Source organism: Myotis myotis, unplaced genomic scaffold (assembly GCF_014108235.1).
Source record: "Myotis myotis isolate mMyoMyo1 unplaced genomic scaffold, mMyoMyo1.p scaffold_m19_p_1, whole genome shotgun sequence".
NCBI classification, from domain to species: Eukaryota; Metazoa; Chordata; class Mammalia; order Chiroptera; family Vespertilionidae; genus Myotis; species Myotis myotis.
In genome coordinates, this window is record NW_023416313.1 from 44,923,969 (window position 1) to 44,938,663 (window position 14,695).

Consider the following 14,695-nt stretch of genomic DNA (forward strand, 5'->3'; position numbering starts at 1 on the left):
GTCAGAGATATTGGTTGACTTCCTTATTGCATTCTTTGATATTCATTGTATAACCATGTTTTGCAGACTGATCTTCTGATAAAACTTGAAACTCGTTGGCTTATTGGGTGTATTTGTTTTTTTTTTATAAGTTTGCTTCCAACCTACTTAATCTCATTTAACACTGTGATTTTATACATTTTTCCAATAAAGCAGTAAAGTTTTGTCAACACTGCACTAGAAGTATCCCAAGTACAATGCCTGGGTCATTTTCTCTCTGATTTAGTTTTCACATTCCCTTAGAACAACACACTAAGCTTGATTTTTGAAGACCCCTAATGAGGACATGATTGGGCAAAATAATTAACATTTCATCTGAGCCTTAGAACTGAAGCTTTACTATTCATTTCATTTGCTTGTTTCATTTCTATATTGAGTTTTTCTCATGCCAAATGTGTATTTTTCTTAAAGGCTTATGAAAATTTTGGTGAAAAAATGTTGCTGCTTCAGTGCAGGCATGGAACCTCTTTTCCTAAGCTAGATAACCTGGTGAGTATTATCATTTATTTTTCCTTATACACACAGGTTTTATATCAAACTAAATCTTGTCATAAATATACTTGAGGGGATAAAACACTTTAAATATGTCAGAAGAAACAAAGGATTTTTTAGTTGACAGATGGGATGGAAGAAGTAAGAACTTATGCAGTCATTGTATTCCATAGCAATCATTATGAGTATTATTTTCAGCTCAAAAAATAACTAATCAGAGACTTTCACCTAATCATAAACTTTTTAGAGATGGAAAGAATCTTAAAAGTCATCCAACATAATATATTAATTTTACAAAAGAGAAAATGAGTGGCATTTTATATTTATAAAATATAATGCCACATACTCCTACATGAGTGTATAACATCAAAAATCTAAGTGACAGCTACTATAGAGATTGAATGGATGACTAAGCAAGCAAGAAATTAAACATCCTAAAGTTCCCCAAATCTTAGGCCATAATCTTAGAAAGTATGTTTAATGGGGAGAAAGCATTCACTAATATTCTCTTTATTAGCTTCCTATACTAAACTCACTAGTTTCAGTTGTAATTTTTAATTCTCCACAATGTTATGATTCTGAAAATCTTTAATTAGGAGAAAAGGTATTTGCATATTACTATTTCCTTTGTTTAATTACACTCTCCCAACTTCTCTGATATATAAAAGGTAATTGATTACACTTAAAATTTAGGAAAATGTTAAAGTGTCCTTTAATTATATTTTTGGGAAGCAAGAAGAAGGCTGAGCTTTGGCTCAAATCACTACTAGATGCATTTCATGCCTAGAAAGAAGCAGGCACAAAAGTAATAAAAATGGTGTCTTTATGCTGGTAACTATGCTAGGAATTGTGTTGTACCTGATATACCATGAAAATAAATCATTCTGACTAAATCCTTTATTTTCCTCTATTGTATTTGCAAATAGAATAGTGTGTTTTTTTAAGGAATTAGCTAAGGAAATGCTTCAGAATAAATCTTGTTCAAATATGTAAAATACAAATTCTAATTATGCATGACTTTCATAATTAATTAAAGTAAGATAAATAAAAACAATCTCCAAGCTTCATATATGTCTTCAATTTCAATATTTCCCTCCATATGTTTAATCAAAGTATCTAACAGAAATACATTTATGGTTTTGCCTATGTTTTTTCTATTTTCCTGACCAGTCCTTGAGCAGAAATGATTTTTTAAGATAAAATAATAATAATAAAGAAAAAATAATAGAAGAAAAGGATAGGATTCTGGGGTATTCCAGCTTCTTTAATTAGCCTCTATATATTGGAATGTTGTCTACAGCACCTTAGAAAGTAGTTTAAAGTACTGATTTTGGAGTGTGCCCTCATTGAAACTGAGATATTCTGGACAATGAATATAGTCAGACATGATGATGCCTTTCTAAACCAGCCTAGCAGCTAGACGTTCAAAACCAGCAGGAGTTTTCAGGAAAACTCCTAATTTCTTATTTCCACATTCCAGTGCTATGAGCCATCTTCTCTATGCTCAAGCATCAAGCATCAACTCTCTCTCTCTCTCTCTCTCTCTCTCTCTCTCTCTCTCTCTCTCTCTCTCTCATTTCTCTCCCTCCCTCCCTCCCCTCGCACACTTCCTCGCTCTCATCTCTCCTTTATACTGTGGCCCTTTGGGCAGCTTAGGACACTACCAGGTAATAACTACCTAATAGTTTCTTAATGTAAAATTAAAATGGCAGCAGAGGCCCCTCTCACTGTCCGTTTCTGCACTCTCCTTGACAGACAGGCGAGCTGGTGACTAAATACGTGCAGAGTACCCCAAGCACAATTATTTCATAGTCCAAAAATAAAAGCCAATTTTTTATTTCAGGTACCAAGTGGAAAAATGAGGATTCTCCTGGTCTTTCTGGGTCTGCTTGGTAATTCTATTGCTATGCCAGTGAGTATATTTTTAAAATTTAGGACTTTTTTGTGTGCTCTATTGTTACATAGCTTGAAGAAAATTATTGGGCTTATTTCAACTGACATTGGTATCCTTTCACTTTCAGATGCACATGCCCCGGATGCCTGGATTTAGCAGTAAAAGTGAGGAGGTATGTATGTTCAGTGTCTGGGGAGAAGTTTTCCACAGCCCTGTCCTGAGAGTTCATTTTAAAAAAAAAAAGGAAAATGTTGGAAAACTTTCTGGTATAAAATGTCTTAAGAAAGAGGTAGAAGGAGTGAGATTTGAAAGACTTAAACTCTCAAATGAAGGCAAAGTAATAATCTCTTCAGCACCATCCTACTTATGTATTTCAATATTCCTTCTCAAATTAAATGTATTACATTAGATAGCTTTTTTGCTAAGTTTTCAAGCCGCAAAGGTAGCCATTTTTACCAAGGGTTGTTAGACATCTAAGTATATAAATAACTTTTACATGACGTATACCCAGGATCATTAGCCAAACTCATTACTCATCAGAAAGGAGAATCATCTTTTTATAGAATTATCACACTCTCAGATCCTGAATTCCAAAAAAGTGGAATTGAACATTTAACAGCTTCAAAGTAGACAAGACTTTTATTCCCTATTATTCTTCTCAAAATAAAATTCTGAGTAAAAAATTAAAATGTCATAGAAGTTTTTATTGCATTTAACTTTATTAATAACCAGTAAAATATATTATGACTCTTGTACCTTAAAATCAGAAATTCAACTTATTATGATTTGTGGATTGATTGAATGACAATGTTTCACTTGTGCCACATTAATGGGTTCCTTTGGTCACAGATGATGCGGTATGGTCAATTCAACTTCATGAACTCCCCACATGTAAGTTATTATGTCTAATGATCTATGTTTTCTGATGATTTCTTGTTTACATAAAGATAATTACATTGTAACTATACACACATTTTAATTATAAGAGTTTCAAGGAGGGACGTGGGAGGCTGGCCAGGGCATGTCCGGCCCATCTCGCTCAGTCCAGATCAGCTGGACCCCAGCAGCAAGCTAACCCACCGGTCAAAGCGTCTGCCCTCTAGTGGTCAGTGCACGTCATAGTGAGTGGTTGAGCAGCCTTAGCATATCATTAATATATTATGCTTTGATTGGTTAAATGGCCAACCAGCCAACCAGACATTTAGCATATTAGGCCTTTATTATATAGGATATGCATAACCCATGACACAGACAATAGTGTGAAGGTCTGGGGTGTGGGAGATGGGTGCAGGGTAGAGGGGGTCAATGGGGGGGAAAGGAGGGATATCTGTAATACTTTCAGCAATACAGATACATTTTTTAAAAAACAAGTCATTCTCTTTTAAAGCCCCTCACTTAAAATTATCATCATTGTCAATTTTCCCACTTTTGACTATTGGTTGACCTAATTCTTTTAAACTCTCATTCTCGGTTTTAGTGACTTTGCCTGTAATTTGATGTGTTCACCAATTTAATTGTCATAAAATACTACATCTTAATGCAAGAGTTGCAATTTTATCTTCCATCAGTTCACATGGCATTTGCACTATGTGTGTGTACATCATCCAATAGACAGCAAGAGACTACTTAATGAAGACTGGAGATAGAAACTGGTGTGAAAACAGAGAAGGAGCATTTGAATGGGAACTGATGTTGTAAGAGGTCAATCTCTAGATTAGCATTTTCAGATTATTGCTACTCTTGCTTCCCCATCAACTTTGAAATTGTGGAGATTCTGATAATGAAAATGAAATTAATGAGGATTCACCTGCAATCAAGAAGCACAGGCACCATTAAGGGTGTTTACACAAACAGAATTTTTATTCTCTCTCTCTCTCTCTCTCTCTCTCTCTCTCTCTCTCTCTCTCTCTCTCTCTCTCTCTCCCTCTCATCATTTGCTTTTTTAACACTCTCACTTTATTCCTTTTGCTTTTTCTCCTCCTCTTCCAGCCTTTTAACACATCACAGGGGTTTTGAATTTGACATCAACTCCTCTATAACCTGACTTCTACAGTTCCTAACTGTAAGGGCTTTATTCTTAAACTGAAATTTCTCACCCGATTTGTCCTTTGCTTTGGTTGGTTGGTTGGTTGGTTGGTTGGTTGGTTGGTTGGTTTTCTAGAAGACTGAATGAAATTCATTTCTATAAGACGACATGCAAGGGAATGCTAGCTAAAGATCTTGACGCTTCCATTGTTAAGTTCTATGGGATTTTTAAGATTCCTGGCTGAGTGTAGAGACTGACAAAAGAGGGTGGGGAGAGCCGGAATCTCAGCCCTTGTGTGACCTTACTGCTATTTGCTCCCTTGCAGATGACACAATTGGGCCCCTCATATGGTTATGGTATGCAACCCCCTCAGCTCTTCCCACAGTACCAGATGCCCATGTGGCCCCAGCCACCACCCAACACCGGGCGCCCAAAGAAACCCTCATCTCCTCCAGCATCCAAACGCCAGGGCAAGACGGATCTAGCCCCAGAGACCCCGAAGCCCAACCAGCCTCAACCAAAAAAGTCCCCACCAAAGCGACCTTTAAAGCAGCCAACGCCTGCCCCAACTCCGCCCCAAGAGGAAGCCCAGCCACCTCAGGTGAGGCTTGCCCAGCAAAATTTCAAACCAAGTCATATGGCCTCAAAGTGATTCAGAGGGCCTTGCTGCCCACACATACACTCTTCCTTTGGTGCTGCTGCTCAGCACAGGCACTGCTATGAGCAAAACAGAATCTTTAGTTTTGACATTTTCTTCCAAGGTGATGTTGTCACCTCCTATTCAAAACTGTCTGGTGAGCCCATTTCAGTTCTTGTTTGAGTTAAAATTACTCAAAAACTCTCACCTTGAAAAGGTCCTTTTAAAATACAGAGGTAACATGAGATAGGAATCTGAGCACTAATGGAAGAGTCTGGACACAGAGATTCAAGTTCTACCTTCAGCAGTAGAACTGGATGGTAGTAGTATGAGCTTGAGCGAGTCACTGCACCCTTTTAGACTCCAAGTTCCCCATAAATAAACAAAATGATGTCCAAGCCCCTTCCAAGTTCTACCTTTTGATTTTCTAAAATGTTGCCCTGAAAGGCAGTACTGCTCCAGTACTTCAGGATGGTCCTGTCTTAAAGCACGAAAACTGATAAATGGTGTCTCAAGATCTCATCTTGTGTGGAGCTTCTACACGATTGTCTTTTAGTCAGTTAGCATTTATTATTAGACACTCTTACAGATGTAGAGAAAATTAAATGAAAAAACTCCCTTGGCTTCAATCACTTATCAGCTATGAGATTTGGGACGAGTGCATAACTTCTCTGAACCTCAGAATCTTAAGTGAAATGGGAATAATAATAGCACATATTTTCTTTGGTTATGTGAGGATTAAGTAAGCTTACCAATATAAAATACTCAGCACAATACCTAGGACATGTGTTCAATAATATTCATACTAATTGTTGTTATTATTATCATCTCTGCCCTACAATTAAAAAGCACAGTTTAGTGCAAAGGGAGATGAAAACTCCCAAGTTTCAAATAATTGTATTTACCAGCTTTGCTTTATTTTTCATATATTCTCACTTCCACATCATGATGATTCTTTCTTTCTCTCTAGGCATTCCCACCATTCGGCAATGGGATCTTTCCCTATCAACAGCCACCATGGCAAGTTCCACATGTGAGTTTTTCTTCTCAGTATTAGAAGTGAAAAATAATATTAGCATGTTATATCTCAAACTAATATAAGTTTATACACTCTAAAACAGGGGTCCTCAAACTTTTTAAACAGGGGACCAGTTCACTGTCCCTCAGACCGTTGGAGGGCCAGACTATAGTTTTAAAAAAAAAACTATGAACAAATTCCTATGCACACTGCACATATCTTATTTTGAAGTAAAAAAACAAAACGGAAGCAAATACAATATTTGTATTTGCATGTGGCCCGCGGGCCGTAGTTTGAGGACCCCTGCTCTAAAAGGAATGCTATGTGCCAATCCTAGAGAGTATGGAACAAAATCATTACATCAATGATCATGTAGGAAAAAAGAATTTTTAAGTGACCTTTTTACTCAAATTGGTGGCATGAACACAGCCCCTAAATCATCAAACAACTGCTAGTAACTTAGTTAATGAGTTAATTTTAAAAGGTTGTACTACTTCATTACCATTTTCTGCTTCCTCAAGAGATTTGACAACACAAAGATTATCCTCATTTAACATAATGGGGAAATTTGAACAAAATGGAATTTGAAAATCACAAGATAAGCTATGATTAGACAAAGATTTTTCCATCATATCTGATTCCTAGCCACAGCTATTTTATTATAAAAAACATACAAAATAATCTTTACAAGAATCCTTTAAAGTTTAAAGTCAATCAAATAAAATATAATATTGAAATTGCATCACAGGCATTAAAAAAATGAATTGCAAAATAAACTATTTAAACTAAAGAAATAGTAAAGACCAGTTGCTGTTAAAGTAACATAAATAAATATTTGATGACTTCATTCATTGTTTTTTCTTATTTATCACCCTTATAACCAAGAAAGTTTCTTGTTAACATGGAACAATTCAGTTCAATAAGAGTTCCTTAATTTTTTGCCTTAAGAAAGTTACTTCCTTTTACTGGGCATACTGAAGTAAGGAAACGAAGGGTGAATAGTTAAAAAGCAGATGAGCATGAGTCTCATGCTGAAGTAGCTATTAACCACAAAATTCCGGAAGATCTGTGGAAGTTGAACTGCTTTTCTTACCCTCCTCTGAGTAGAAACCCAGCCTCCAAATTTGAGTAGAAAAATAAACTTTGGTCAAATAAAAACATTATAGTAATAATCCAGGAAGGATTGTCAATTTGTCGCCCTAAATGTGAGGTAGATGATCTAAAAATAGCATCATTATTTAATCTTCATCATTACATGTTTGGACCCTAATGGCACTCAACCCACTTTCTTCCTCCCCCTCACCCCTCCCATCTGTGTGTGTGTATGTGTGTGTGTGTGTGTGTGTGTGTGTGTGTGTGTGTGTGTGTTGAGGTGACAGGGCCAGGTGAATGCTAGGAGATGATATTTTCAGTAGGGTGAGCTAGGATCCTTCTGAAGCAATTGTATTTACCAGTCTTCACTGTCAGATTATAATTATAGTTGTAAGTATTAATAGCTGGATTGTGAGAACTAATGACTCAGACGCTAAAAGCTAACAGTGCTGACACCCAATCACTGATACAAACTATTTTAAGACACCTCAAGTCTAACAAACAAATAGCATCATAGGAAGTGGTTTTCTCTTGTGTTCATTGTGTTTTTCACCTTTCAGAGGGTACCACCAGGTTATGGACGTCCACCAGTCAGCAATGAAGAAGGGGGGGTAAGTACAAGTAAAGCTACATTCCCCATTAGCAATTACAACCTTTCAGTCTCTACTTTTTTTATCCCTGCCTAATAAGAAAACTAAAATCCAACACATGAACCTATGGCTCAAGTGCCCATCATACAAGGAAGAAAAAGTGAAATAAATCAAGCCAGTAAATATACAATAAATGTGATACATCATTTCTCTTCTACATGTATTGGAATCTTCCTCCCACCCTCCCTCCCTCTCTCTTACTCTCCTCTCTGTCAAAGAGGGCTAACCTAATAACCTACGCTCCAGTGATGGAGCAACTAGTAAACAGAAAAAGAAGTAAAAGCATCTTAGAATCTTATCTCCACAAGAGAAGTAATCATCTAACTCCCTCATTGTACAAATATATCAAATCCCAGAGAAGATAAATTACTAATTAATTTCACCTACTGATTTAGTGGATAAACTGGACCCAGAATCTAGGTCTTCTGACACAAGTTCAATGAGCTTTTTATGACACCACACTAGGAGAAGAGCCAACTGCATGTCACAGAGGGATATGCAGTTAATGTATTCCAGCACTGTGTCATCAGAAAGTCCTTGCAGTGATGGTGGCACAGCATGCCACTTCTTTTTTCCTAGATATGTGCTATGTCCTCAGTGAAATGCAGAAACCTGATAGGTCTGGGAAGTGGGGAGTTAAAACAGTGACATTAAAAATTCTATGTTAGCCCTGGTCGATGTGGCTCAGTTGACTGAGTGTCATCCCATGCACTGAAAGGTTGGTGGTTGGTTTGATTCCCGGTCAGGGCACATACTCAGGTTTTGGGCTCCATCCTCAGTAGGGGGTGCACAGGAGGTAGCTGACCGATGTTTCTCTCTCTCTCTCTCTCTCTCTCTCTCTCTCTCTCTCTCTCTCTCTCTCTCCCCCCCCCCTTTCTCTCTAAAATCAATAAAAACATTTTTTTTAAAAAAACTACTATTAGTAATGGCATAAGGTGCTTTAAAAAAAAAATCATTGTGAAATAATCCCAAATAAAAATGAGTCAGATAATTGTATGCAGCCTAAAAACTAACACTTCAAATTTTCACAACTATAACATGAGAGAGTGAGGCTGAATGACCCAGGCAGTTGGCGTAGGTATTAAGAAATCTGTATTCCAACTCCGGAGACCTTGTCTGATTTCCTACATGTCAGAGACATCGCCACAGCCATTTGTCTCATCATCTCCATCCACAAATAGAGATTAAAAATACTTTTCCCCTGGAGTGTGTTTGTTTTTAAAAGAAAAACTAAATGACCTAAATGCCACACAAATGTCTAACAAACACACTAACAGAGCTCATGATGATTGCATCACTCATGAAAAGTTTATTAAACACTTCCCCTGTGCTAGGTACCTAGAAAACAAAGGTGGAAAGAATGTTTTCACTCAAAACATTCACATGGGAGAATCAAGTGGGAGAATCCCAGGAAAATGGGCAATTGCAGTTCAGTGGGTTAATGTTATAGCAGAAGTCTATGCTGCTGGGGGCACCCCGAGTAGAACTAATTCTGCCCATGGAAGTCAGGACAGCGAAGGGAGCACTCAGACTGAATCCTGAGAATGAGTCAAGTTTGCCAGGAGGTACAGATGTGTCAGTGAGAAGGTTTGCTATGAAGAAGCTACGTGCAGAGGCACTGAAAGACAGAGAGAATAGAGCATTCAGAGAACTAGTTGTAATTTTCTTTTTATTTTATGTATTGTGATAAGAACACTTCACATTTGTTACCCTCTTAACAAATTTTGAAGTATACACTAAGTATTGTTGACTATAGGTACAATGTTGGCAGATTTCTAGAGCTTATTCATCTTGCTTAACTGAAACTTTATGCCTATTAATTAGTAACTCCTCATTTCCCCCTCACCAAGCCCTGAGCAATCACCATTCCACTCTTTGGTTCTATGTATTTATTTCAATTACCTTATATAAATGGAATCATGCTGTATTTGTCTTTCTGTGACTGACTTATTTCACTTAATATATAATACCCTCAAAGTTAATTTATGTTGGCATATATTGCAATTTTCTAGGGCTGAATAATATATATATATATATATATATTACATTTTCCTCATCCATTCATCTGTTAATGGACATTTAGGTTGTTCCATGTCTTGGCTATTGTGAATAATGCTGCAAGTAGCAGCTGTGATTTACAACCACATAAAGTACAAGGAGGAGGAAATAAGGCTGAATGCAATAGTTATGGGCCAGGTGATTATTTAAAATTATTATTCATTATTATTCAATTATAACTCTTGTTAGGCCCTCACCAATATCAGGCACTGATCTTTACATATATTATTTCATTTGACTCTCATGAAAACCTATGAGGTAGATTGTTTTTATTATCTCCATTTTTCAAATAAGTGCATTGAGAGCCATACTACTAATTCTGGTGAACTGGGATTTTAATCCATATCTGTCTAGAGACCCACTCTTCAGCATGACACTGTACTGCTTTGTATGTTAGCCAAATGTTTAGATTTTATCCTGTAAGGCAAGGGCAACCTTAAGTTATATTTAGCCCAGCCAGTATGCCTCTGTGGTTACACATGGGCCCATGAACCAGGAGTCAGGGTTCAATTTCCAGTCATTGCACATGCCCAGGTTGCAGGCTTGATCCCCAGTAGGGGGTGTGCAGGAGGCAGCCAATCAATGGTTCTCTCTCATTGTTGATGTTCCTCTTTCTCCCTCTCCCTTCCTCTCTCAGAAATCAATAAAAATATTTTTAAATTAAAAAATAAACAGGAAAGTGACAGAACTTTCCCACACACCCAACCCCCAACCTCCACTACTCTGGTGGCAATGGAAAGGCAAGGTTAGAGGTAGGTAATATTACATCCAGAGTAACCAGTAAGAAAACTATTGCAATAGTTCAGGGGTTTGGGGGATAAAGGAAGAGGGAACAAACGAAGGAGATTAAAAATTTAGAGTTTATAGGATGTGGTCATTAACCACTAGGTGAGATAAAGGAGACAAACAGAAACAACTTGGGAAACTGAGTAAATCATGGTGAATACTACTTAGATATAGAATATTGGAGAAGGAGGTTTGGGGAAAGATGAGTCTAATCTGGGTACATTCTGTTGGAGGGACTCATGAGATCTTCAGTGAAGCTGTCTTACTGTCTTAACCTCAGGAGAGAATAGGATGGGCCAGAGTTGTGGCTTTGGGAGTCATTGGCATGTATTCATAGTAAAAGAATTCGGCTGCAATAGCTTGCTCAAGGCAAATGTGTAAAATGAGAACCGGAGAATGAGGATAGAGGATGGAAACCTTTAAAAAAAAAAATAGGTTTAGAATACAGGACAAGAAAAAGAAATCTGAGAAGTAATGGTCAGCAAGTACAAAAACCAGAAGGTAAAAGGGTCATAGAACCCAAGGAGGAATCAAATGTCAAGAAAGAAAGCTTAAGTCATTAGTGTTAAAAGAAGCATGTGGCTGATAAGATTTCCCTATTACATTAAAAAATTCTGAGCACCATCTGGTGGGAAGCAGAGAGTAATTATCAATGTCTATCTTCTTCCCTACAGAATCCTTACTTTGGATATTTCGGGTATCAGGGATTTGGGGGTCGTCCTCCCTATTATTCAGAAGAAATGTTTGAACAAGATTTTGAAAAACCCAAAGAAAAAGACCCTCCTAAAACGGAAAGTCCAGCCACCGAGCCCTCGTCTAATTCAACAGTTCCTGAGACTAATTCTACCCAACCAAATGCACCCAATCCTGGAGGGCGTCCGGGTGGAAATGACACCAGCCCAACAGGAAACAGTGGCCATGGGCCCAACACTGGGGGCAACCCTACAGCTCAAAATGGGGTCAATCCACACCCTGCAGTTAATGTTTCAGGCCAGGGGGCACCAAGAGGTCAAATCCCATGGGGCTCGGGTCAGCCAAATATTCGTGAAAATTACCCAAATCCCAACTTTCCAAGTTTTCCTGTGGGAAGACAATGGCGTCCCACTGGTACCGGCGTGGGACACAGACAGAATGGGCCTTTTTACCGAAATCCAGTCCAAAGGGGTCCTCGGTGGAACTCCTATGCTTGGGAAGGCAAGCAAGCTGTTCGTCCAGGATATCCAATTTATCGCAGACCGTATGCTTCCACTGCAAGAGGCAATTCTCCCAATCTTGCAGGAAATCCAGCAAATTTCAGAAGAAAACCTCAGGGGCCAAATAAACACCCTATGGGAACCAATGTTGCCCCTTTGGGTCCCAAACATGGTACTGTTGGTCGCAATGAAAAAATTCAAAATCCAAGAGAAAAGCCATTAGGTCAAAAAGAACGAGTCGTCATTCCTACAAGAGATCCAACTGGCCCCTGGAGAAACTCTCAAGATAATGGAGCTAATAAATCAAGCTATAAACTGCCTCCTCCTGAGGGTAACAAGCAACTCCCAAATTTTAATTCTATTGATCAGCGTGAAAATTCTTATTACCCAAGAGGAGATTCCAGAAGAGCCCCAAATGCTGATGGACAAGCCCAGAGCCAGAATTTGCCCAAAGGGATTATTTTAGAGCCAAGAAGGATCCCATATGAATCAGAAACTAATCAACCAGAATTGAAGCACAGTACGTATCAGCCTGCATACCCTGAGGACATCCCTTCCCCTGCAGGAGAACGTTTTCCTGCTGGAAGAAATACTTGGAACCACCAAGACATCTCTCCACCTTTTAAGGAAGACCCCAGCAGGCAGGAAGAACACTTACCTCATCCTTCTCATGGCTCTAGGGCAGATGTGTACTACCCTGACTATAACCCCTATGATCCCAGGGAAAACTCACCATACATTAGAAGCAATACATGGGATGAAAGAGATGATTCGCCCAATAATATGGGACTACCGGAAGATCCGCTATACCCCATGAATACTCCAGACCCAAAAGAGACAGTGCCTTATAATGAAGAGGACCCAATTGACCCAACTGGAGACGAACCTTTTCCAAGACAAAGTAGATGGGGTGTGGAGGAGTCGCGCTTTAAAGAAGGTGCCCCAGGTAGGCACTACAAAGATGAACAGTATACCTCAAATCGACCAAAGGACTACCTTCCCTATTCCTTAGATAATCCGTCGAAACCCAGGGAGGATTTTCCTTACGGTGAATTTTACCCCTGGAACGCAGATGAGAATCTCCCATCATATAATACAATTCCCACTGTACCACCGCCTGTGGAGAATAGGGGCTATTATGCCAACAGGCCTGTTGGACAAGAAGAAAGCTCTCTGTTTCCTTCTTGGAACTCCTGGGACCACAGGATAGAAACCCAAGGGCAGAAAGAAAGAAGACCATACTTTAACAGAAATTTCTGGGATCGGCCAACCAATTTACACAAAGCCCCTGCTAGTCCACCACACCAGAAAGAGAGCCCACGCTATTCCAGTAACTCCCCAGCTGGGCTTCAGAAAAGTCCAATATGGCATGAAGGTGAGAATTTGAATTATGGAATGCAGAATACTAGGTTAAATTCACCAGACAACGAACACTTGGCTTTCCAGGACTTAATTACTCCAAGTTATTCAGCAGGTCAAAAAGAAGCACATTTATTTCACCAACACCAAAGAAGCCCTTGCTGTGCTGGTGGTTCTGTTGGACACAAGGACAACCCACTCGCTCTACAAGACTACACTCCATCCTTTGGTCTTGCACCAGGGGAGAACCAAGACACCAGTCCCCTGTATACAAAAGATAGCCACACTAAGCATGCAAGACATACCATCTCCCCAACAAGCAGCATACCTAGCCAAAGAAACAGCTCAGAGAAAAGACAGCCTGGAGAAAGTCAAAACCCAAGTCCTTTTAGAGATGATGTGTCCACTTTGAGAAGGAACACACCGTGTTCTATAAAGAATCAACTGGGCCAAAGGGGAATTATGCCTTTTTCTGAAGCCAGTTCCCCTCAATCAAAGAATACACCTTGTCTCAAAAATGACCTTGGAGGAGATGGAAACAATGCTTTGGAACCAATATTTGAAGGCAACCAGCTTAATGAAAGGACTGTTGACCTTACTCCCGAGCAGCTTGTTATCAGCACACCTGATGAAGGCCCCAAGCCAGAAGAAATCCAAAGTGAAGTGCAAGGAAATGAGGGTGAAAGGCAGCAACAAAGACCATCTAGCATTCTACAGTTACCATGCTTTGGCTCCAAATTAGCAAAGTATCACCCCTCCAGCCCTGGAACTCCATCTAGCATTGGAAGGCAAAGCCCATTCAATGGAGATTCAATAATGCCTACTGAAATTCCTGACTCATTGGCTGGGTTAGCTACTGGCACCCAGTTTCAGAGTATAATTGTAGACCCATATAATGTAGATGAACACATTCCATTTGATTCCCTTCAAATAGGGACCAATCCACAAGACTGCTTACTACTTCAGGCCTAGGAATTACTGTATATCAACTGAGCATTCTTTGAAGAAGAAAAATACCTGATATTTTACAGTGGTTCTCAAAGTTTTCCCCTGAAGACTTGATTAAATATCTGTCCCGCTTGGTGATCCTTATGTTTCCCCCCATTCCAACAATAGGAGTAGTGACCCAGGTGGTGCTGATGAGGTTGGGTTTCTTGGAGTCACTACAACCAGTGCTACCACTAATAGTGCAGACCTTAAAAAACAAGCAAACAAAAAGGCAGGAAGATTATGACCACCACCACCTTGAAACTTGGAAGCCACTTGTCTGGGTTAGTTTCCCTTTGCTTGCTGATTCTTCTTTTTTCTCTCAAAGTCCCTTATTTGCAAAATGCTCTGGTTTTGCAAAACAGAAAAGCAGATGAACTTTCCATTTTGTGTATGGAGATCTGTGTCAGTATAATCCTGATGATTGTACATTTTATTCTTGTGTTGGTCTTTGTCCATTTTTG

At 39.0% G+C, this 14,695-nt stretch overlaps 1 protein-coding gene across 1 annotated transcript; it reads left to right on the plus strand.

The window, feature by feature from the left end:
* Window positions 1–474: 474 nt before the first annotated feature.
* On the plus strand, window positions 475–14,361 carry ENAM (enamelin). Its single transcript, XM_036317431.1, has 8 exons — window positions 475–528; window positions 2,375–2,443; window positions 2,553–2,597; window positions 3,275–3,316; window positions 4,777–5,052; window positions 6,059–6,121; window positions 7,759–7,809; window positions 11,367–14,361. The coding sequence occupies exons 1-8, from the start codon at window positions 475–477 to the stop codon at window positions 14,214–14,216; spliced, it is 3,450 nt and encodes a 1,149-aa protein (XP_036173324.1). The 3' UTR covers window positions 14,217–14,361.
* The last annotated feature ends 334 nt before the right edge of the window (window positions 14,362–14,695 follow it).

Bases quoted from the DNA above. Each gene is read 5' to 3' on its own strand.
- ENAM (XM_036317431.1), top strand. From the start codon at position 475: ATGTTGCTGCTTCAGTGCAGGCATGGAACCTCTTTTCCTAAGCTAGAT. The intron at 2,444-2,552 runs GTGAGTATATTT...TTTCACTTTCAG, and splicing joins GTAATTCTATTGCTATGCCA to ATGCACATGCCCCGGATGCC. The intron at 2,598-3,274 runs GTATGTATGTTC...CTTTGGTCACAG, and splicing joins TTAGCAGTAAAAGTGAGGAG to ATGATGCGGTATGGTCAATT.